Source organism: Nymphalis io, chromosome 8 (genome assembly GCF_905147045.1).
Source record: "Nymphalis io chromosome 8, ilAglIoxx1.1, whole genome shotgun sequence".
Classification (NCBI taxonomy): Eukaryota; Metazoa; Arthropoda; class Insecta; order Lepidoptera; family Nymphalidae; genus Nymphalis; species Nymphalis io.
The window spans coordinates 4,798,835-4,823,602 of NC_065895.1; the positions used below are offsets into that span (position 1 = coordinate 4,798,835).

At 31.0% G+C, this 24,768-nt stretch overlaps 3 protein-coding genes across 4 annotated transcripts in view; 1 reads left to right on the forward strand and 2 right to left on the reverse strand.

Annotated features, from left to right (window-relative positions):
• Positions 1-953: 953 nt before the first annotated feature.
• On the reverse strand, positions 954-7,947 carry LOC126770316 (uncharacterized). The gene is made up of 3 exons (XM_050489682.1): positions 7,317-7,947; positions 5,082-5,268; positions 954-2,104 (listed from the first exon to the last, which is right to left on the reverse strand). Exons 1-3 carry the CDS (start codon positions 7,684-7,686, stop codon positions 1,927-1,929), a joined length of 735 nt encoding a protein of 244 aa, XP_050345639.1. The 5' UTR covers positions 7,687-7,947; the 3' UTR covers positions 954-1,926.
• A 4,605-nt stretch (positions 7,948-12,552) lies between these two features.
• Positions 12,553-23,309, forward strand: LOC126770275 (uncharacterized). 2 transcript variants are annotated; one of them, XM_050489574.1, is made up of 12 exons: positions 12,553-12,636; positions 12,781-13,062; positions 13,149-13,379; positions 13,477-13,715; positions 13,919-14,699; positions 14,859-15,028; positions 15,847-16,075; positions 16,158-16,341; positions 16,880-17,100; positions 17,227-20,220; positions 20,379-21,173; positions 21,941-23,309. In XM_050489574.1, exons 2-12 carry the CDS (start codon positions 12,826-12,828, stop codon positions 22,238-22,240), a joined length of 6,381 nt encoding a protein of 2,126 aa, XP_050345531.1. In that variant the 5' UTR covers positions 12,553-12,636; positions 12,781-12,825; the 3' UTR covers positions 22,241-23,309. The 2 variants fall into 2 exon arrangements, with proteins under 2 accessions (XP_050345531.1, XP_050345530.1); XM_050489573.1 differs by having other exon boundaries at positions 12,824-13,062.
• Positions 22,486-24,768, reverse strand: part of LOC126770285 (patched domain-containing protein 3) — a 45,119-nt gene continuing 42,836 nt past the window's right edge. Inside the window, exon 11 of the mRNA XM_050489613.1 lies at positions 22,486-24,686. Within this exon, the coding sequence (XP_050345570.1) occupies positions 23,598-24,686 (1,089 nt within the window). The 3' untranslated portion in view covers positions 22,486-23,597. The remainder of the gene's footprint in view (positions 24,687-24,768) is intronic.

Sequence of the window (24,768 nt, forward strand, 5' to 3'; positions counted from 1 at the left end):
AGTACCTATATCGGTTAGATTATATATTACTTAGAATAATATAATATATATGACAAGCAGATCTCAGAAATGTTATTAAATACTAGGAAGATGATCTAATGAGGGAAAAGTATAATATCCATGATAATAATATTATTATCAACTTTCGCCGTAATCTGCTTGGAAAGTCAACCACACTATATATAAATGATTATTTACCGGTCTTTGGCTCTATAAACATGAAACCACCTGATGAGTGACAATCATGGTATAATTAATTGATTAAAACTTCGTTTCTAGCTTTCTAAAAACATTACTGGAATTATTTAACTGCATACACTGTTAAATTCAATGAAAACTAAATATAAAAACTATAAATATATAAAGATGGAATGAAAACATAACATGGAAAAACTAAAATACACCACACACTAGGTACCTATCTCTTATTGTTATCCAATAGCAAAGAACAATAAGGTAAATAAAAAAAATACGTTTAAATTTGTGTGTAATATCAAACATAATATGACGTCTTTGAATGATGATGTTAATTAGCTTATAACATTAATATTCGTGTGATCCGTGTAATATAAACAACACGACACGTTTACGTGTTACAAATTATTAGCATCAATATGTTGTATTTACTCTCTCAGTTATATCGACATTTATATGCATGAACTCGTATGTATCTTTAGTTAATAGTTTAATAACAGACTCCATCAGAATAGCCTTGTTTTTAACTTTTTTATAGACAATTATTTAATTAATATACCTAACATAGGTATTTGTAAGAAAAGAGTAAGTGAGTTTCTTGCAGGTTCATGAAGTAGAAATTCTGAAATGGATCTGATTGGATGGTTTAAATTAAATTTGTAAAATTACAGTTCAAATGTTCTTGCTTCGGAATACATTGTTGAAATAGGTATATTTTGATCGAAATTAGTTATAAAAAGAAAACGACATTTTGAATCAACAATTATAGTTTATTTATTTTCTTTGGCGAGTGCGTTCATTAATCCATACCATTTTGTATAAACACTTAATTACAAATTAAGTTTCAATAATTCACGACATTGATTATTGTCTTATAAAAATTTAATAAACAATGAGTACCATTAATAAAGTATTACGTAATAGTATAGTTACTAGTTATAAAATATATATAATTAAAACGCGAATAAACGTTTTACCAAAAAAAATATCTTTCGTTTATTTACTAGGACTTCCGTCCGTAGTTTCGCCGACGCGTTAAGGGGGAGCGTGCAGACGTCACGTAGCCTTATCCCCGACAACGTATACAAAATTTCATGACGATCATGAAAAATTACTTAATCGTTAGAATCGTATATAAATAGCGGATGAGAAGTCAAAAACTATCATAAGCCTCAATATTTTTAAAAGAAAACCTCTTTATAAAAATAGAATATCAAACAAACGCTTCCAAAATAAAGCGCGACACACACGATCAAGTTATGCATAGTGTAATTATATTAGCTAATTGTAGGTACCTATAATATTTTATTTTCGATATCTTGAGATTAAATATTATAATACCTTATGGTACCACACAAGGATAAGATACGACAATATACGAACCCCTTTTAGGCTTTCATTCTTTTGAAAAACTTCGCGTATTCATCTTTAATGTAAACGCATGGTCGATATATATATCGTATCTTAAGAGAAAATTTCCATATACCTCAGTATTTTACAATACTGTAAGATGAAAATGTATTTATTATCGTCGTCCTATGTGATATTCCACTGAATATTGCGAGATATATTTTAATCGTGTATCTTCATCGTGTGTGACGATCTTTAGACTTTCGCTTTATCTTATATTTAGTAAAAATAATAATAAAATAAATTTATTAAAAGTCTTAGACTTCGTATGAACATCAAAAGAGACCATTCGTTTCTTTCACCGTCCTTTCTATTTCATAATTACTGATTCCGAATGATTCGATCAAGAGAATTCCAACTGCACGAATAGTCAATTTCAAGATGACCGTATCTGGAGAGGTGGAAATTGTCAGGAACCGTCTTCGGCATCGGCCGGGCCCAGTCTTCATATTCGGGAGGCAGAGATTCGTACGCATATTGCTCGTACGCTTCAGTCATCCTATCACAAAAAACAAAACAAAAATGTATAAATTTAAGAATTAAAAGAGGCGCCAAGTTCCAAAGGTTTTCAAATGTAAAACTTGCTGAATGCGCGCAAACTGTCAGTCCCTTAAATCTAATTTGTTATGGTCATCTCATTATGTCACGGCTTAGATCAAATTATCTAAAGAATATTATTTATGTATTCTAATAAATGTTTAATGTACTTAATATATAATAAATGTTTAATGTACTTTCGATTAAGATATTAATGATAAAATTGTAACGATGGACATTTTATTATTATAAGCATATATGCGATAAATATATCGTCTTTATATTTACAGACGTTTGATTTACCTAGACGATGTAGGGCAAATAAGCAACGGTGATAAAGTGATAAAAACTAAATGATCTATTTTATATCTTATAATGATGCATCATTAGATTTTTGTAACTTTAAAAGCTGTTGGTTTAAAAAAGCGACAGCCTTTATTATTGTACGATAACATTGATACTTTTGGGGAGGTAAATTAAAAAAAAATTAATCATTTTAAACAAATTAATTTTTATTTTATAAATTTTCATTCGAAACTGTGCCACAGATAAGCACAAAAAGTAAATTTAAACTGGTAGCGAAATTAGCAATGTAAATTACCTATATAACAGATATGTAAATTCCTATAATAAATCTGCTTAATTTGTTTAACAGGTTACTTTAAAATGGAATTGTTCAAACTAGTTAAGATTATGCAATTCAAATAACATGTCCGACTTATAAACAGACATATTAACATTTTGGCTACACACGTTTTAATGTTGGTTAATTACAGATATATATGCATTACTTTTACAATTGCTTTAGCTCTCATCCGTGTCAATACATGATCATGTATTAGATAATAAACGAGTGTTGTGTTGCGACTTCGCATTAATTCGCGAACATTATGACAGTTCATGACATGTATTTTCTTACGACTAGACTAAATACATAAGATTAACTTTACAATTTTGTAAATTTCCTCATTCCTTTAGACTTCAAGGGCCGACAAGGCCACGTTCGGTGATGAGTGAACAAAACGTATTCTATTTAAAAAAAAAAAATTATGTGAATTTTCTAGTACATTGTATTATCAACAGAAGGAACAGAACACGTACAAACAGTAGTAGTACGGTCACTAGGCAAACTAATTATATTCCGGAAAGAGTAACGAATTTTCGAAAAAAAAAAAATACATACTTTACAAAGTTTGATAATTAATAAATTCTAGTTAACTTTATAACCGCGATCATTATTATAGAACAGTTTAAAATGCAGCTGTAACTTGGAGGTGTTTCTTCACCTACGACATAATATACTTCGCATTTAGTTACGCTAATAACCATTAACTTTTTATCGACAGATATTATTATTATAGACATTATTTACAATATTTTTTATTTTATTGTCATACTGTACATTATGATGTAAAGACATTATGCGAAAAATAATTAACCTATTATTTAATTGCCTTTTTAAATCGATAGTTCATTTTATAAGATTAACTTTCATTTTCGTCAATAGGAATAATAATTACGTGCCTTGTTATTAAAAAAAAAACTAAAAAATAAAAAAAAATTCTTAACCATTTTCTTGACCGATCATGTTCTCACAAATTATGCAATAATCTAGAGGTCAATGCTAGGAACAAGTTTCTCTGTGTAAGCAAGAAACGAGCTATATTCTCACAAATGCAACTTTCATTTGTAGTAAGCAAAAACTGGCCCATGTTCACACGATGGATAGAGGATCGTTGTAATACAATGAAACATGAGTAGTTGCGAGCTCCTGACGATGTTTTTATTCCTATGTACACTTTCCGTTAAACTCAACGACACGCGGTTGTGATGGGAATGGGAACTTACGTTCAATAATCAAACGCGAGTAAGAGTTAATAAAAAGTTATGAATCAGAAACCTTTTTTAATGTAAATCATCTGTACTTGAAATAATAGGAGTCTTCTAACGTTACTTACGGTTTTATTTATATGTTTTTATTATTATTAGATTATCGATTTTCTTCGTTAATTTATGTTTTCGGAATTTTCAATGAATATTTCAATCACGATTAATTATGGAAACATACCGTGTAGTACTTGGCATTAAGTTTTAAAATAATTACATATATCGTTTGCGTGAAAATGCTCGCGTGTTTTAGAGAGATCGCGTAAGGATTAATCATAAGAATCGTTATGCGTAACGCAGGTATCTACAGATCTGTACTAAATACAATATTTAATTGTAATCGAAATAATTGGTATAGATAGTTTTATGATAATTTGTCCTCTCTGGTGTTGTCTTTTTAGCCAATAAGCACGAATGTAAACGAACAATATAATCTGCTATTTAGAGAAGGAATGTGTTAATGACCCACTTAGAAATACACCTTAATTTTTCGCCTAGATATTAGCATTACTGCCAACCTTGGGACCAATGTTGTTATATCCCTATGTATAATTATAACTTTTTTTGTTACTTTTATGACAAAACAAAACCATCGCGAGTGTGATCAATTTATTTTATAATTATAATTGTTACACGAATTCATTTCAAGGAAGTGATTAAATCAGCTTGTGTATTAAAATTATTTCTAAAGCAATATATTTTTATGAAAGTAAAAAAATCTTCCACTCTTTTTAAACTCATTCTTTTAAACGGATTTCTCTATCAATAGCACAAATTGTAACATTTGTTTCGTGTAAATCGGGCAATCCGTACAACATGCAATTATTTGTATCGTTTATTATTATAAAATTTGTTAAACAAGACATATAAGACAAGAAATAATATGGTGACATATCTCATGTTAACTACATTAATTCGTAATTATATTTATCCCTGTTGCAACTTATATATAGCGTGAAGATGAAAAAAGGCGTGTTAAAGAGAAAATGTTAGATAAAAAGTATTTTCTAGTACTACTTTATTTTTGAACAGCGTGATAAATTTTATATTACCGTGAATGCCGTCTTTGCTTCCCGTAGCCGTTATTTGCTATTAAATGGTCGGGTTGGTGCTGAAGAGACATGCGTGGTCTGGGTTGCATGTACGGCTGCATTGGCACAGGCACGTAAAGACTTTCATACACCATGGGATGTGGTGCATATACTGGTTCTTCGATGTACATTGATCTTCTGCGTTCCTCTAGAAAATAAAGACAATTAGAACGTAAGCAAATACGTAAATTTTGAAATGTGACATTTACTATTATCTTACTAGCTATTATTACTAGCCAGTTCAATTAGTGACACAAATATACGTATCACTTTTATTATACATCTTTAGCCTTTGTTTATTTAACTATTTACTTGTTAATTGTAACTGTATTAACTGACATAGACCGTACTCACACGTAGGCCTGTGGCGGACTGTAAATAGTCTTAACCTCTCTTAGATCTTATCAAGGATATTGGAATGAGACCATAGACAATTTAAAAGATTTGACATATTCCTAGCAATACATAACATCATATTTTTTTACGTGACAATGGCAGAATATTTTGCGCTCAAATAGCGTAGCGCCGCCACGCCAGAAAAGGAGAAAAAAATCATATTTTCAATGTTAGGAGTTGTTTCACAGTTCCTGAATTGTCAGAAATGGTCTGTCTGTTACTTTTTTTAAAGGGGATATTGGCGTTGTCAGTCTGAAAGCGAATGTGGCCACTTACTCAAGTGGCTCTTTTTATCGTGAACCTTCATCATAAATTTCATTAAAAAAACCATTTCTTTTTTTAATCGTTACGCACATAATATTTCGTATGTTAAATCTACGCATCACGAGTTTTTTTCAGTATTAATATTAAAGAATTATTTTTATCCGTTAAACGATTAGTTTCTCAGACGATAATGAAAACATTTGTATCTTGATGTCGAAAACCAAGCAAGCGTTCCGAATACAGCTCGTTTAATTTACTTAAGAATGTTAAGTTATTTTTTTTTTTTAATTAGGTTTTATCTTGATTGAATTAATTATCAAACCACCTATAGAAAAATTAGCTCGAATTGAAAAAAAAACTATATTTTTTGAAATAAATTCCTCCTAATTTTTACATTTCGTAATATTATTAGATAAATAGTTGCTATTGAGAAGAAATAAAAAAAAAATTATCAATTGTTACTGTAGTGCCATATCATTCGTTATGAAGGACGAAAGTTAACAACATGTCTTCAATTATGTCACAGGTAATTGTAGTCCACTAGACAGAACGTACATATGTACCTACATATATCTTAATACATAATTATATATAGGATGCACGCACAAATTATTCTACTCGGTACGTATCGTATTTTTTTTTTTTTTTTTATATCGCCGGGAGGGCAAATGACTCAACTCCACCTGATGGTAAGTGGTAGTAGTTATATAAGTATACTTACGTAAAATCAATATAAGTACTATTTTGATTTTTTTTTAATCATCTATTTTGTCTTGTATATTCTGATTATGCCTTGTTAATATTTTTAATGGATCATTTGATTTCTGGGCGTAAAAAAATAATGAGAATTTTATGACATATAATTTAATAGTTTACCCCAAGAAGGATGCAATGACTCGCGAATTTTTTGTTGTAAGTTATAGTATACTGTGTCTACGTACTATGTTTGTAGTTGTATTTATCAAAATAAGTACTACTAAAGGTAAACATATTCATATAATCTATTGTGTCAAAGATTTGAAATAGAAATATTATTTTAATTTGTAGTTTCATATTATTTTTGCTTATACTATTAAAAAACATATGATGAACTATGCAGTAATATGAATTACCGTTGGTTTTTTTGCTCTGTAAATGTTATATACACTCAGATGAATGAAGCTGATTTACTTTTTGTAAATTTTCTCCAACAAATTAATTGCACCAATTATATTTTTTTTTAATAAACAGTAGTTCCAAATACAAATTAAAAGCGAATGTTGTATTTTAAATTGAGGATGTAAATAAATATCAGTACAACTTTCTTTAGAAAACATACTTTTTTATTCAAACATACAATATATAGATATTAATTAGTGACTTGTTTAACAATAATGATTACATTACTTTGATAACGAAATGAATTTCAATTTATCTTGTATTAAATTCGTTTTTAATTGTTAGCTAATTATGATGATCATATTTCCTAATGAACGTGGATAGCAGAATGTAAATTAAGTTAAAGAAAGTGAAATAATTATTTTTTATAAAACTTACGCCTGTAACCGTATAAAGGCATATCGTGGTAGTCAGGTACCATAGCCCTGGATGATCTCCTGCTGTAGATAGTATAGTCAGGTGTTACTACATCCTCGGGGAAGATGGCTCTTTTAGGTTTCGGTTCCTCTCCAGAATCGTAAGTTTTTGTTGGGACATAGTAAAAACTTGCACTAACTGGTTCCCCAGCGAAGGAATTCATATTTTGTTCTTGACTGGAGTCCGGAGATTCTCCTTGTATCATTCCATATGCTTCGTTATCCCACGGATCAAGGTATACTCGATTTGTAGGCTGTGGACTCCTGTCTTCATCCCCTTCGCTGTCGAAGTCTACAGCCGCCCAGTATGGGCTGCTTGCGTGTCCTGGCATTACTAGCACACAAATAAACTAAACCTTCAACGAACCACACTTGAAACTATTGCCCCCGAATTTGGATACATAACAATTACAACCATTTGCACGTTCTATCCAGAGATGGTCGTGTTATTTATATGCTTCGTTTGGCAGCACTTATTCTTATTCACAGCACGCGAGAATATTCGACTATGCGGTGCAATTGGCGGCAAAATTATCCAAGATACACAGACGAGTGCACGCCACGGCACCTGCTTTTAGAATAAGTAAAGGCAATGATATGTGCGCGTTGGGCTGTAATGACAGCGAATGTTTTGTATTGATGACGATTAATTTTGTCACCGTACTTCGTTCTCGTAACATCTTGTAATACCTTTTGTGTACGTAATCTACTATTTTATATATACATAGGCTTTTACGCAAGACTTTAAACAATATATTTTAATGTAACTGAGTAGGTACGTATACCTATAATAATCCTAGTAAATCTGAGAATTTAGTATATTTATTATTGCCAATTACTGGTACTAACATATTTAAGGAATTTTACTCAGTAACTAAAGATATTATTTATTATTATCATATTTATTTTAATGAGAAAAATATCTCCACTTGAATTTTTTTTTATAAAATTTCAATCCCCGGTCAGTTAAGACGTGCAGAACAAACGATTAAATATACCTAAAGGTTTTGCTTACCTGGTTTGTTTGCCAACTAAATAAATGTGAAAAGGTTAAATAGTGACATAACTTGGTAAGTATGTACACGGTACGGTCGTTGGTACTATTTATAAAAGTAAACAATATTGGAATTTCTATCGATTTTTCAAACCATTATAAGTTAAATGCAAAATAGCTTTACTAGCTGAGATTTTGATCTGATTTCTATACAGAGACAAATACACATCACAATAATTACAATAGTATACTAGGTATATTCTTAAAAAAAATGTGAGTAATATCAGGTGAGTCATTACATGCAAAAACACGGACATACAGGCTTACTACGATAATAAGACGCAAATTGAAGGTTTGAGGCTTGCAAGTTACATACATACAAACAAAGTTGCAAAGTAATAATTAAAAAATGTATTTAAAGTTATTACGCGTCGTCATTAAGAAAATTAATAAATTCAACTTCAGGAACATTTCGTTGTATTATTAACAGAAATTCGAATATATAGCTACTTAATTTAAATTACCATATTCTTAATTAGTTTACATTACATTAAAAAAATATGTTTTAATCCTTGTAATCATAAAATCTTTAAATGTAATAATTACATTTCAGGGGCACCTGAAATATAACTCTTTCCGCACATTTCTGGTTTTGTTATCGTATTTCCGTATTACAATTAGGTAGTTTACTAAAAGTGTTTGTATCGAACCAGAAAACAGGGGTATTAACATTGGGTAATAATATTCATATTATATTCAATGGTATAATCGTAAGCGATTACCGACAGGGATATCATTCTCAAAGGAAACTACTTAGTCAAATATACTGAAGGTAATAATCATTATAGTCCAAATCTACAACCAGGCAGCATACAGCAGGCAGTGTAGTCTAGTAGAGGCTACTTAGTGGTTTAACTCGCTCATGAGTTAAACCAATAGCTAAACTATAATAATATGTAAATAGTAAGACCATTATAATGTGAAAATATATTAACTTTCGATGTGTGCAATGAACACCGATGTATAAAGGATATTGTAATGTATGTTAGTAGTTATCAATAATGCGAATATATAACAAGTCGAAAATCTAACAGAGAAAATAAATTATGAAAGCCAGCAAAGGTTAAACAGCATTACAATTTAAAAAAAAAATTACAAATATAGTGCTACTTTTGGGCTGTGTGAACTTGGCACCCGACTTTTGACAATCGAATTTTTTCTTTTTGATTCTTATAGATATTCGTATGTAGTTGATTGTAGTAAAATTTTTTTCGTTTGTAGTAGTTCTAAAATAAAAATTAGAGGACATCGAAAAAAACTCATCCCCCGGTTTTGTCATAGCGGTCATTTCGTTTGTAGTAACCTCTTTTCGTTTGTAGTAGCGTTAATTTCGTTTGTAGTACCTTCTATTCGTTTGTAGTAGCATTAATTTCGTTTGTAGTAGCGTTAATTCCGTTTGTAGTACCTTCTCTTTGTTTGTAGTAACGGTCATTTCGTTTATAGTAACTTGGTATATCTCATTACCGTACGTATTTGTTTTGAGAAACGATTTTTTTTTCACTACAATCAACTACAAACGATTCACTTCAAGAATCCAATATTCATTTTGAGTGTCGACAAAACCGGAGGATGAGGTTTTTCGATGTCCTCTAATTTTTTTTAGAGCTACTACAAACGAAAAAAATTTTACTACAATCAACTACATACGAATATTTATAAGATTCAAAAAGAAAAAAATCGATTTTCAAAAGTCGGGTGCCAAGTTCACACAGCCCTACTTTTGCTAATTATGTTAGTACATTAGTCGAATTTATTAGAAAATAAATATCTTGAATACGCACGATAAAAGGCAAATTACGTGGAATAATATTATTATTGTATACGATGTCATAATGATCGGTTGAACATTTAAGTCGTGAAAGTGTATATAACAAGCAAACAAACCCACTTTCGCATACGTAAGATTAAAAAAAAAATTTATAATTAAAAAGAAATACGTTTAAATTTAGAGTAAATTGATCGAAAAAGAAAATTAAAAAAAAATCATAACATACGTAATATTTACTTTTATTTTTAAGAAATTGACATTGTTTTGCTATCAAATACTGGTTAAATTAAAAATAATTGGTTTTCTGTAAATATAACTAAATAAAGCAGTTAAGTACTGTGTAGTTACATATATATATATATATATATATATATATATATATATATATATATATTAAATCAGCTAGGAGATTATTCTTAACTCATTTTCAATGTGTTATAATATACATATTATGTAGGCATACTTTTTTTTTTGTATTTACGTATATGTTGTCTATGGTAGGTATATTTAAGTACTGGTTGAGAAACATTTATTAAATGATTTCCCACGTTACGTTACGTTTTCCAAATATAATGAATTCTGCCATTTCTTTCTTAGACGTTAGAATACAAAGTCTCTACGTTCTGTTCAGTTCTATTTTACGTTAAGTTTCTATCACCTTTTGGCAAAGATCATAAAATAGCTAATTACGCAAATAATTTAATTAATATACTTGCTACTATATTTTAACATTGTCTTACAGTGATAAAAGTAAATTTACAATAATAAACTCCATCGTATTTTTAATTACTTTACTGCGATGATAATAACAAAAACCGAAATGATTTCACGATATGCTCTGAAAATTTTAAAGATTTCTCCTAAGCCAGCTTTTAAATATCAAACACGTTCATTTTACAAACTAGACAAATAAATAATTAAGGATTATTTGAGTAATTAAAAATAATTATATACATTACACATATTAGAAAGCACTATAAAATCGCAAATATATAGGATATCTTCAAAGATAATTAAATGAAATTGTAAGTTTTCTTAAATACTTTTTTAGGAGACGATTTAAATGGTGTTGCAAGGTAAGTAAAACAAACCTTTTTTTATATCTGCAGCATAAATTTTGCAAGCCCCTCTGGTCTGTAGGTGTCAGCGTCATTTGCTGTGCAGACGACACAATGGCATTGGGGGAGAATTTTGAGAGAACCAAAGAGCTCACCGAGCTCGGGGTGAATCATCGTCGTCGATAAGATCTTCGAGTTGCATCATCGGATAGCGTCTCATAAAACGGAGGCACTATGGTTCCATAAACGCGCCAAGAAGCAAGGAACCGCCCGACACGCACGTCCGCGTTGGTGACTCAAACATCCAGGTGGCCAGGTACATGAAATAACTGGGCCTCACCCTGGACGGTCGCAGGGGTTTTGAAGAGCACTTCAAGCGCCTAACCCCCCGAATGAGAAGGTAGGTGCCATGCACAGACTGCTGTCTAACCTCGGGGGACCGAGGGAGGAAGTTCACCGTCTCTATGCTGTCGTACAATCGATGGACCTCTCACCCGCCGCTGCAGGACTCAGAAAAAAAGTTCAAAGTAGAGCGTGGCCATCCGCATAGCGCGGGGATATCGCACGATCCTACGAGGCGGCAACTGTCCTACCGAGCTTTCTGTCGCTCAGCATACGTTGGAGGCGTAACCCGCTTGGACTACGGCAAGGGAGATCCTGTTCCCTAAAGTCGGACAAAACCTCTCCCTGCGAGCATACGTGTCGGCGATGCTCCGCAGGGAATTGGCGTGGAAGGCCGTAGCCTCCTTCTGTGAGACCGTCATGGTCTAGAACGAGACGGTGGAGCGGGAACGAAAAAGAGCCGTTCCTGCTCGGCGGAGATGACGTGGGCGTCGTCTCGGCCCTCCCACATCCCGCCTGAGACTAGAGTTTCCTAAAAAAAACTCCAAAACTTTTATTAAAAATTATGAACTAGAAACTAGAATTACTTCATAAATGTAAATGATACTCAGTCAAGATGACGTGCCGATAGTTCCCGAGTAACGTAACGTCTTCTAATAATTAAAAAGAAATGAAAAATAATCAATGAATATAAATTGATGAATATTTTTCGTTTATATGATATTATATAATATTTGATATAAATAATGGTACATATATTAATTGAAAATATTGGGCACCATCTACGTTTCGTGGTATATTATATAATAAACATAGGATATCGTAGTTTCAGTTGGATGAAATGAAATTGTATTAACAAGGACCATTTAAAGGAAATAATATTTTTTATAAGGCAACAAGAAAGAAGAATATGTTTTTAATAATTTTTAATGGCAATAATATTTTGTCATCGTTCGCGCCAGAATCGTTATAAATGTCAAAAATGTTATTTTATTGTTGATGATAAATCAAGAATTCTAACGATTGAAATTGGATTTTACTTCTAGTAATAGAGAAATAGGTATAATCCTTTATTTTGAATTAATATTTCACTAATTTTTAGTCTTCAAAGTGTAGTTTTATAATTATCCATATGTGGTATTAAGTTTCGCCGATAGGAGCTGATAATACCGGTTACAGCTACCAAGCTTTTTTTACTCTTTAGCGCTATGGTGATTGTTAAAGAACTTGGTTATTTGCCGTTATAGACATGCCTGAAGAAGAATCAACTGGAACCGATCTCGAAAGACTTTTAGATAATTCAGACGATTACGCATTGAACGTGCATAATTACCAATCTATACAAAATGCTTTGGAAGCAGAAAATATCATTGAAATACCTGTTCTTGAAAAGCTGCTTTCGATTTGTGCGCGTAACTTGAAGGATGATTTAAAGAATTCAGTCAACGTGCTAAATATTTTAGCAACCGTTTTAAAAAAAATTAAGGTAAGGATTATTCATGAATAGAAAAAAATGTATTTGTATAAGTTAGATATTATTAAACATCTAAACAAAATGTGCACTCTTTTCAGACAATGCAGTCACTACCTGATCTTGTGCCTTCAGCAATAGCAGTGTTTGATATTCTAAAAACAATAGCCCTATTTAACAAGGTTGAAGCATTAAAAACTCTATGTTTTGAGATAATCATGTCCTATCCAGATGAAACTCTCATTTTTATATCTGTAAATCATTCTATTAAAATATTGGAACTTATTAATCTCTATTGCCATCAGCGGATTCCAATTGAGATTAGATTGCAGGTATGATGTTATTAAATTCAAGTGATGTTTTATTTTAGCTTTAGAAGTGTTTTCCATTAATACATAATAACAATACATTTGTAAATACAATTTTCAGCCTATCAATATGATTATCAAGTTACTTAAGTTTTCACAGCCTAAAGAGAAGGCAATATTTGTTAAAGCGGGAGTCGGCATTTGGTTTTCAAAAGTTATACCCGTCATAGTTTGTATGAATTCTTCTTTTCCTCATTTGCTGGAAGCTTTAGAGTTGTTGACAGAAGAACTTCTCCACATTGACTATGCAGATAATCCACATTGGCGGGTAGTTTTAGAATGCATTTATACACCACAAAAGTGAGTTATTTGATCTTTCTATAATATTATAATTATATAGAATGCAAAAAATTACAGGTACTGAACTAAAGTATAAATTAAATACATATCCTTTGTTGAACGTACTTGCCTAGAAAATGTCAATACACTTGACTCTTGACTACAGTCAACTTTTGTAACCAGAATAAACACTATCACTTTTTAATGGAAATATATTTTCACAGATACCCAGCTGACATTAAGGATCTTCTAGAAACGGGCAATGAGAACTGGCATAGACTTTGGATTATATTTATTAAACTATTAAAGAATCAAATAACAAAAAGTACCAATACAGTCGGAAGTCCAATTAATTCTATGCTGCCAGTAGTTGAAATGGCCTTTAAAATGGATATCACAAACAGATGTAGAGCATTTGCATGCTGGAATGTTCTGATAGACAATTTCTCCACAGAAACAAATGAGGTCTACATTAACAAAAGGATAAAATTGTTAATTATTCCATTAACATCCAATAACGCAAAAGTTGAACAGACAGCCATTGCAAAATTGAAAACTTGGTGGCATTTAATATCTCGTTTCTACACTAAAATAGATAAGTTCACAGACTTGATCCTTATTCCATTCTTACATTTCTGCTTTGGGAAACCAGTAGCATTGGATAAACCGATGATAATACCTGGAATGATATCTGTTGCTACAAAAGTTCAAGTAGTCCAAGCATTTATTAATATAATTGGACATGCAAATTGTGAAGGATGTGTCTCATTGCCTAAATTAAAAGGGAAACTTTTAAGCACAAAGCTGCTCGTAAGTCACTGGAAAGATTGGATTCATGCTCTCAACATTGTTATTCAAATTTGTGCAGAGAGTAGTGAATTTTCAGAGCAACATATTAAATGTTTTTGGAAATCTTTTATTATGACTATAGGAGAGCTTGCTGAGAATAATATCAGACGAGATGTTTTTAATGAAGTGTTAGTTCTAATAAAAAAACTAACAGTGGTAAGAGAACTCATTAAATGTTATTTATGTGTCTGTTTTTGTTACAATGCTTTATATTAATACATCACTAATATACAACTTTACTTTAAAGATTCCAAATTAATTTTTAAAAATATACAAAACAAAAAAAATCATAACTGTCTTGATATTTTATTTTAGGGTTGCAATGACAATATGGCTGAAATAATATTAAACAATCTAGTACTTATTCTATTTGACAAGGATGACAAGATAAAGCCTCTTCTAAAATCTAAGGATGAACACAATGCGCCAATTCACAAACTAATTACAATTATATTAAAATTGCCACTGTCTAATTTAGAAAATAGGTAAGACTTTTAATTATACAACTCATTAATATCCTTGTGTTATTCATTACACATAAACAAATAAGTTAAGAATTTAAGTAACCAATTGTGAAAGGTTTTTTACAGTCATAATGAAAACTTCTTCCATTTTTTTATAGGATAGGTAGGTGGACGAGCATATGGGCCACCTGATGCTAAGCATTCACCAACACCTATAGACATTAGCATTGTAAGAAATATTAACTATCGCTTACATCGTCAATGCGCCACCAACCTTGGGAACTAAGATGTTATGTCCCTTGTGCCTGTAATTACATTGGCTCACTCACCCTTCAAACCGGAATACAACAATACCATAAGTACTGTTGTTTTGCGGTAGAATATCTGATGAGTGGGTGGTACCTACCCAGACGAGCTTGCAAGCTCTACCTCCAGTGAAATATAATATAAATTTAATATAATTGATACAAAATAATATGCAGTCTGACATTCAGTTGTCTGTGAGCTTTCTCGTTCTTGTTACTAATTGTATACACTATATAGTTTTGTTAGCATAATAACTCAAGGAATTTTAAGATGATAGTTAATGAATTTCAAATTTCCTAGTGGATGAAATTCGACCTTAGAATAAAAAATTTGAAACATAATATATATATAAATTTGCATGCTTCAAATCTTTTTATTTCTTATTTATATCTTATTACTTTTATTTCTTATTTTTTATTTATAACACCTAAGTTCATCAGGAGCTACTAAAAAAAAGTAGACAAACGAATGAAAAAAAGGTACTGAATTATTTTGTCTTTGCCTATTTATAATAAATATATTTTTTATTCCAGACATTTAGTTCTTCAAAACTTCAAAGCGCTATGTCGATTTTTGGTTGAAGAAGGGCTTAAAACATCCAGTCATACAATTGAATGTATTTTGAAATATTTACCATCAAATGGCTTTCTTCTTTGGATAGCTCTAGCGGATACTATAAGTGAATTACATTACACATCAAGTCCTCGTATGTTGTGTCGAATGCTCCTATGGCCATTCCAGATTATGGATATATTTGTCAATGTTTGTATTATGTATTGCAAATTTGATTTTAAATTGAGATGGTATGTGACTTGAAGATATTAATAATCTTTCTATATTTCAGGAGCAATTGGCAACATCAGCATGGTTAAATATGTATAAATGTGTCTATTCATCATTACATATGACAAATGTAAATGATGATATCATCAAAACACTTGATGTCTATAACGGTGATAAATCGTCAAATATAACTATATTGAATGTAGCTATTGTGATTTTAAATCAAAAAATAGAAGCTGGAGATGGTATGTACACACATTCCAATTATTTTTTTTATTTTTAAATAGTATTGAGCGATAGATGATTAGAAAGGCAAGCTGAAGTCAATCTATCATAAGGAGATTAAGCTAAAGACTCTACCCAAGACCCACTCATTGTAATCTTGGTGGCAATAGTTTATCTAATGACCATTGTAAACTCAATGAGACAATAATGACAGTATTAACTAAATTCTTACATTTTATAGCCAGTAATTTAGTTTCTCTCTTTAAATTTATTCATCGCTTAAATTTTCTTTATTCTATGTGAACACATGTTTAAGACATATGCTGTAAAAGTTTAGTTCGGTCAAAAATATTTTGCTCAGTTAGTCCAGTTGTTAAGATTAAACTTGGATTCGTGTGAAATATATTACAATTTATATAACAATGAGGCAACTTGGGTAAAGCTTATCACTTTGGTAGAGTTTTGATGTTTCTTTAGTAATATGATATTGCTCAAAACACATGATTTATCGCATTGTGATATCACAATAGACTATGAAATAGAATGTTCTTGTTACAGATTTAAAATTTATTCAAGAAGCAGAATTTTTGTTGAAAATAATTAGTAAAATTGATATATTTAATGACATAACGTCAATATTTCCATCATTGGTGGAAGTAATTATTCTCATGCTTCATAATTTGTGCAAAAAAACAAATGTCAAAACAGCCAGAAGTGCTGTATCAATAATTGATATCATATTAAAATTATACTCTCAAACATCCAATGATTGTGTTAATGTAAGTATTATTATTATACTGAATACTAGTGGTAATTATAATATTAATTGACTATCATATAGCACTTACTATAAACAATACAGGAAAAGATCAGTTTCAATAGAAAACAATTTATTTTTGTTTCAGGGGGATGTCTTAAAACATCTAGAATCTATTTTCACTTCTCTAGAACCTGTATTGAAAGTGCAAGCCTACTCGAAACTTAAATATGTTTTGTTAGATGGACTAAAAAATTGTGCATCACACCTTAAAAATCAACAAGTCTTAAAAGACCATGTACTTGCTATATATAAAAATGTAGCAAGTAATGAAGTGGATATTGAAATCAATATGAAGGAACTTATTAAGGTGTTTGAAGAAGACGATAAGTCGAATGTGGACACAGAAAATGGTTTAATGAACCAGTCCATGGATAAAGTTAATTTTACTACACCCAGTAGTAAACCTATTACTAAAAAACATAAGAAAAAAGAAGCTAATATTGTCAATACAGTAACGGAAAATGGGGAGGAATATATTGTTGTCAAATCAAATTGGAAATTTAATCCTAGAAAATTAACAGATAATCAAAAAGAAAAATTTCAAAGGAAACGAGAAGACATACCTGCTTTATATCAAGACTTGTCTCAATCTCAAGATGAATTCAAACTAAGAACATGGAAAACTGACTCACAAGATGCAACCTCTACAACCAGTAAATCAACAAGTGAGCAAGGAAATGAAGATGTTTCATCAATTTTAAAAAATATTCCAAGCTCTGAATTCGTACCGAAAATTTTAGAAAATATAATGGGAAAAGATACAAGGGAAAATGATCAAAGGAGTACTCCAGCTAAAGAAAATACTGTAACTGATATAAATAAGGAAACTAAAAAAGATGAAATTAAAAAACTGCAAATAACAACAACAGCTAAAGATGCAAAATCACCACGACTAGCTTTAAAAGATCGCGTATTTCGTAATGTCCGTAATTTAATTGAAAAGTCTAATTTATCGAAAGAGGCTAATGATGTAAATTCCATCGTCCCCGAAAATGTGCCAAAAACTCCTTCAATAAAAGAGAAACCGCCAACAAATTTAACCAATTCTGCGCCGACTTTAATTTGTGCTGACAGACCATCCCGTGTTAAAAGGAAACCTAAAAAATTCGATGACTTAGAAGCGTTTAGTCTAAAAAAGAGACGCCATTCGTGTGGTCAAAATGATTCTCCTTCTGATAATGAGATAACGGAGAGTAACACTCCACCACCATATATTATAAATGAGCCTAAAATGCCAAAAGTAGATGAGGAACAATCAAAAGGAATTAAAAACCAAGAAATACAAATTAAACTTAAAGAATCAAATGCATCAGATAAAAAAATAAATACTGATGAAACTTTAAATCAGACCAATTTATCTATTTGTGAAGACAAAAATGATGTTGATGACAATCTGAGTAAATTAGACCAGACACAAAATGAAGAGACAAAAGAAGAAAAACCTGTTGATGTGCCAAGTGAAAAATTAACTGATGTTGATGATAAAGAACGAAACTCGCAATTCAACACTCCTTCTGCTGATAAAAATAAATTACAAGATCTGCAAAAATCAAGTAAAAAATCTGTTACAAAGAAATCTCGAATAGAAAAAGAACTAGCAATAGATATGGTCGAGGGTCATCCATTTTTGAAAGTGCAATCTGAAAAACGGTTGACCAGAAAAGCAATTTCCAATTCACCTCGTACAAGAAAAAGTTTGTCAGAGAAATGTAATAAAAATAAACTAGAAATGAAAACTCCAAAAGCAGATAAAAAAGTAAAAGATAAAGAAAGGTCAATTTCAATTAAAGAAACACAAAATACTAATAATGAAGATACTATAGCATCTCAGGATGTTATAGAAAGTTCTCAAGATTCGACAATCACGACTATATCGGTAAAATCATCTAAAAATATAGGAAAAAAGATAGCTGATGCTAGTTTGAACACTAGTAAATGTGATAGTGAGACAGAGACACAAAATCTTTTAGAAGATAGTCAAAATCATGGTAATACATCAATTATTGAAAATAAAGATGACACTGAATTGCCACTTAATAAAACAGTTGAGGAAAAATGCTTAATAGATTTAACAGAGAATATGGATACAGAATCTATAAATATGGACGACGATGTTATTATAATCAATGATGATGATGATCAATCTATTCCAGTTAGTACTGAAGATAAATCAGTTGAACAAAATACAGAAAATACAGCTGTAGCCGAGACTCAATCACTCGATACATTTATCTTTATTAACGAACAGGAAAACATTGCGCCTATAGTAAACTTAGTTGATGATACAGTAGAGACCAATTCTTTGAATGAAAATAGTGCAGGAAATGTAACAGACAATGATGTTACTAATGCATCTTTGAATGCAACTCCTAATGATGAAACTAAAACTATGTCTGAGTCAGTATTAACTACAATTGAGAAAGATGACTCAAACACGCGACTTAAAGATGAAGAAAAAAGGAAACAAGATTTTTTCAACAATACATTAGAAATTTCACCTATTAAGACTATGAGTCCAGTACGAGATAAAAAGTCTCCATCTCCTGAAACTAGCAGTGATTATGTAGTAATAAAACTTTCATCGCCAGTACAAAGTAACGGAGAACCATTTGATAAAGTCGAATCGCCTGAATTCTTTACAGAAGAAAAGGTATCCCCAGATAAAAGAGATCAATCGCCACCTAGAGAAGAGGTCAGTGTGACAAATACGAGCCCTAGTTCTTGTCTGTCTTTGAAGAAGAATAGACCGCAAATGCGTTCAAGTGGTCGAGCTGCTCAGATGTTAGGCCTATGTGTCCCTGATAGACTCCAAACAATAATGATGTCAGAGAAATCATTGGATTCTGAGGAGAATAAAAAGAGCCCATCGCTCAATACATCTGCGAGACGTAATTTAAGAATTCTTTACAATAGCTGTAGTGGAGAAAAACATGATAATTCAGACGAACAGGAAGATAGTGAGAATTTTCTTAAGTTTAAAAGAAATTTACCATCAACAGACTGCAGTCCATCTGGTCCTATTTTAAAAAGAAAACTAGTTGACATTACAGATGAAACTACAGCTTCACCAGCAAGTAAAGTGAGTATAGAATATAGATGCCTTTTTTGTATTAAAATCTTTATGCACACAATTATCTTTCGTTTTAGAACCATGTATAATTTTCAGTCATTTAAATTATCATCTTGCTAAGTTAATTCTTAATTATAGTTAATTTTTAATTATTAACTTAATTTCAGAGAAAACGAGTAAGCTTCCATGATCCACCCGTTTCCACAACTATTTGCGTCAAAAAGTATATTGAGCCTGGCGGTGTTCGTTCCCCACAAAATTCTGCAATCAAACGACAAGAGAGACAGTTACGAACGCAATTGGCTATAAAATCACCAAAGAGACTTGAGAATGTGTTCAAATTAGACTCAGTTTTGACGAAAGCTGTGGAAAGTTTCACTGAGTCTAATGTGACAGCTAACACAAATGAAGATTCGGAAATGAGTTCCATAGAACAAACACCGATTGTTCAAGTTATTAAAACCACCGATTTAAATGATACAGATCCAATCTGTTCAAAGTTAATTGATTGTAAAGATCCCATTTCTAATGTTGCTAGTGAATTATCGTCTCCAGCGATGAAAGTTTTGTTGATCAAAGAATTTGAGGGAAAAATTAATACTATAGGGGATTTAGCAAAATTAACTGAACTTGAAATTAATAGACTTTGTATAAAAGCACCTAAAGTGCAAGTTGCCGAAAAAGTATTAAGTGACTATTTGAAAAAAATAATACAAGCTGACGAAGAAATGTCTACAACTATTGAAGCCGCTATGAACGAATCTTCTATAACTGAAAATAAATCCGTCGAAATGCAGACAATTGAAGTTGGTGTCGAAAATATTGGAATGCAAACGGATGTATTAGTTTTATCATCAGATAGTACGCAAACTGATTCAATATCAACGATACATTCCAGTGCTCAGACCGAAGAATCAGGAAACAAAACAACAGCAGAAATTGTAACAACATGTTTATCAAAAGTAAGTTCACTTTTCTTCCTTTACTGTATGTGTACTTTATGTATGTATATATATATATATACATATGTACATATATATATATATATATATATGTATATACATACATAAATATATATATATATATATATATATATATATATATATATATATATGTACATGTGTTAAATGCTTTTAATAATCTTTGTGATGAGTAAGGTTTTATTTTTTATTAATTTATTAAAGGTTTGTATATTGTTTGTATTTCTTATCTTAATAAATCATGTGCTAAAATCAGAAACATTTTATGTACACAAAAAACACTGCAAAAGTATTAAATTGCTTGACTATAAGTAAAAATAACAGAAAGAGAAAAAATAAATAAAATAATGACAAATACAATATAAATAAAAAACACAGAGAACGGAAAGACAAAAACTTAAGTCTTAGATGCTCCATTACAAAATACTACAAGCTTACATTCACATTTAAATATTATTGTAACAATCTTTAATAACTTTATGGAGTGTTAGGTGAATAGTTTACATAAACGAGAATTTTGTGCAAAAACAGTTCTGCAGAGAGGTACTAAGAGCTTAATAAATTTTCGAGGATATTTATAGGGTACTCTAAACTTTATTTTAGGTTTTGTAGGAAGAAGTACGTTATTTTTATTTCATTGATGTATAACTTTAGTATTTATTCACTATTAGTCAATTTTACCAATTTAAATTAAGAAAAAATCAACTTCTAGTGAAATAATTTAAACCAAAATTGATTTATCTTTTCAGAGATCAGATTTCGTTGCAACTATATGCGAGAAAATGGATGAAGCTTCTAAGAAAAAGATTGTTGACAATTTGCCCTTCAATGCTTTAAGTGAAATGTTAATGAACAAAATGACTAAATCAAATTCTGGTGTCCTTTTGAACAAAGTGATAGAACAAAAGAGTACACTTGACCAGACAAGTGAAAATAAAGAGGACAGTAGGCTCTCCATTGTTCAAGATTATCTCTGTGAAAGGTTTGAATCGAAGGACTTGATTTTATTTTGTAGTAAATTGTTAAAAAAAGTATATGAGAAACCTTGATAATTCAAGAAGCTCTATGATGGAGTTAATTTTTATTATGAAGCATTTAAAACATATACAATTACAATCATGTAAAGAGGATGATATGTGTTGATTGTTTTATTTAAAACAAATATTAAAACTGTTTCCTTTAAAGTTTTATTGTTTTTAAAACTATTATTTTTTAAATCACATACATATGAGAATCTATGTTGAATCTTAATAAAATAGTAAGCATGGTAATTATACGAAATAAAAGAAACAAATGTTATCAAAACTAATTTTATTTAATATAAAACAATTCAAATATTTACAATATTCAGTCATGAGCTATGATCGTGAATGATCACGAATATAATACGTCATTCATACATAACAATGGGTTGTAATAACAACAAATGCAAGGCAATATCGTTATCGTATGAATGAGCCTTTATTTTTGTAACATAGAGTAAGGTAGGTAATAATTGCTCATAGAATAGAGTCAAGGTACCTATAAACGTGAATGGTACATGGCATCAGAAATGTATCACATATACAAATATTTACAGCGATCTATAAGATACAGGTAACGTTAAAGCTTCGTAAACAATGAAAACTTATAATATACTTTAAATACACCCATATTTACACATTTCTAAGGCACTTCTCACCCGACCCAAAATTAATTATAATTATCACACTACAGAAATGTCCTACAATAAGGCTTTATAAACATAGCCGTTTATAAAATAGTATTTAAGTAATATATGCTTTGTCTCTGTTATTCCAAAGACACGTTAGTTTGAGAGAGAGAGAGAGAGACAAAACATACATTAGTCATATACGTTCGATAAATTTTTATGAATAGTAGGTAGTTTTTTGCCAGATTAGAATTAATAATAGCATAAGCAAAGTCGACTGAAATAGTGTAATATACATTACATACTTCTTAGGAACTCGTAAGTTTTAATAAATTATTTAAAAACATCACACTGTTTCATTTTCTACCCAAAAATATATGCGATCAATTTCTTTAGATAAAATTATATTTGGCAAAACTCATATTACTTAACGCATTATACATTAATATTTGAAAATATTTTGATATTTACTTTCATGTAAAAAGTCGAAACTGCTTTTAATTCTTATATTCTAAGCTCCTTATACGCCTATCTTTCGGTATTACTGGTTTATAATTATATCTAAGGCGACTGTAAGTTAGTCACGCTGAAATTGACTTACCATTGCAGATCCAGAATTTCATATCTGCTACACACAAAAATACAGTTTTTACGCGTAGATGTAATCCAGGTGGAAATAATAATACTACTTTGGTCCACAATTGAGCACTCGATTTTAATTTAATTTGTATTTAAATGAGGTTATTCGGTTAATGTCAAGGAAAATGCATTTCCGCAACATAATCTAAATGTTCAAGATTGTGGTGCGAGTTGCTACGTCTCGGAGCCCTCGGCCTGTGCAGGTTGTGATGGGAGTGCGTCCGCATCACCCTGTACGTGCCCTCACGCTGGGGGCTCGTGTCACTCGTTTTCCGCGATCTGCCCTCATCGTCTCTGTGCCCTTGTTTTCTGTAGTTTTCGAAGGCACGGTGATTATTACTATATCTTTGTCTTTGCCATGCGAGATCGCTTTCTTGTCCGTACAGATCCAATTCTCCCGAAGGTTGGAACTGGCTCGTGCTCTGACAGAAATTGTTATATTTCTTCCACCCGTCTTCATACTTCTTTTTGGTATTATCATTGTTACCGATTTGACGACGTTGTGATTGATTGGAACTGCTTTCACTGGTGTCCTCGCCCGACGTGCCGATGCCCAAATCTTTATCGTCTCCATATATTTTATAAACGCCATTCGGGTTTATATTTTTTCCACTAAATATTTGATCATTTAGAACTAATTTTGGGTGTGGTAGACAATAGGGATTTGGGAATAATTTTTCGACTTTTGATATTTTGAAGTCATCCTCTTGTTTTGTGCATGAACCTGGACCGAAGAGTGATAATAAAACTGGTAATAGGAAGAGACCATGCATTGCCCCGAAGAAAATGACCATGAATACCATTTTAAAGAACACAGAAAATATATAACTGTCAGCTAGCAGCAACGCAACAACACCGAGAATAGTACTGAACGATCCTTGAACGATCGGTAATCCTAAGGAGTATAGACATTCGCTAACTCGCTGTTTCGGAGATTTAGCTTTAGATGCCATGTACGCATAACAGATGTGAGCAGTGAAATCTACTGAGAAACCTATGCACATAATTAAATTAATCATAGATATTGAATCAAGGTTTATGTCCCATAAGGCCATGTATCCTACGACGCCTATTTCTATAGATATTATACTAAAGGCGACCCATAGAGAGCATAAAATATTCGGGATAAATATGAAAGATGTTATCATCATCATTAATGCACCGTAGCAGAGATTTTGAATGGATGTTGGTCTCACGAGCTCGAACTGTAAAAAAAACAATGATTTATATTACTTCATGAATAACAATGTATAAGATATAATTGACAGGGAATTTAAGATATAAACA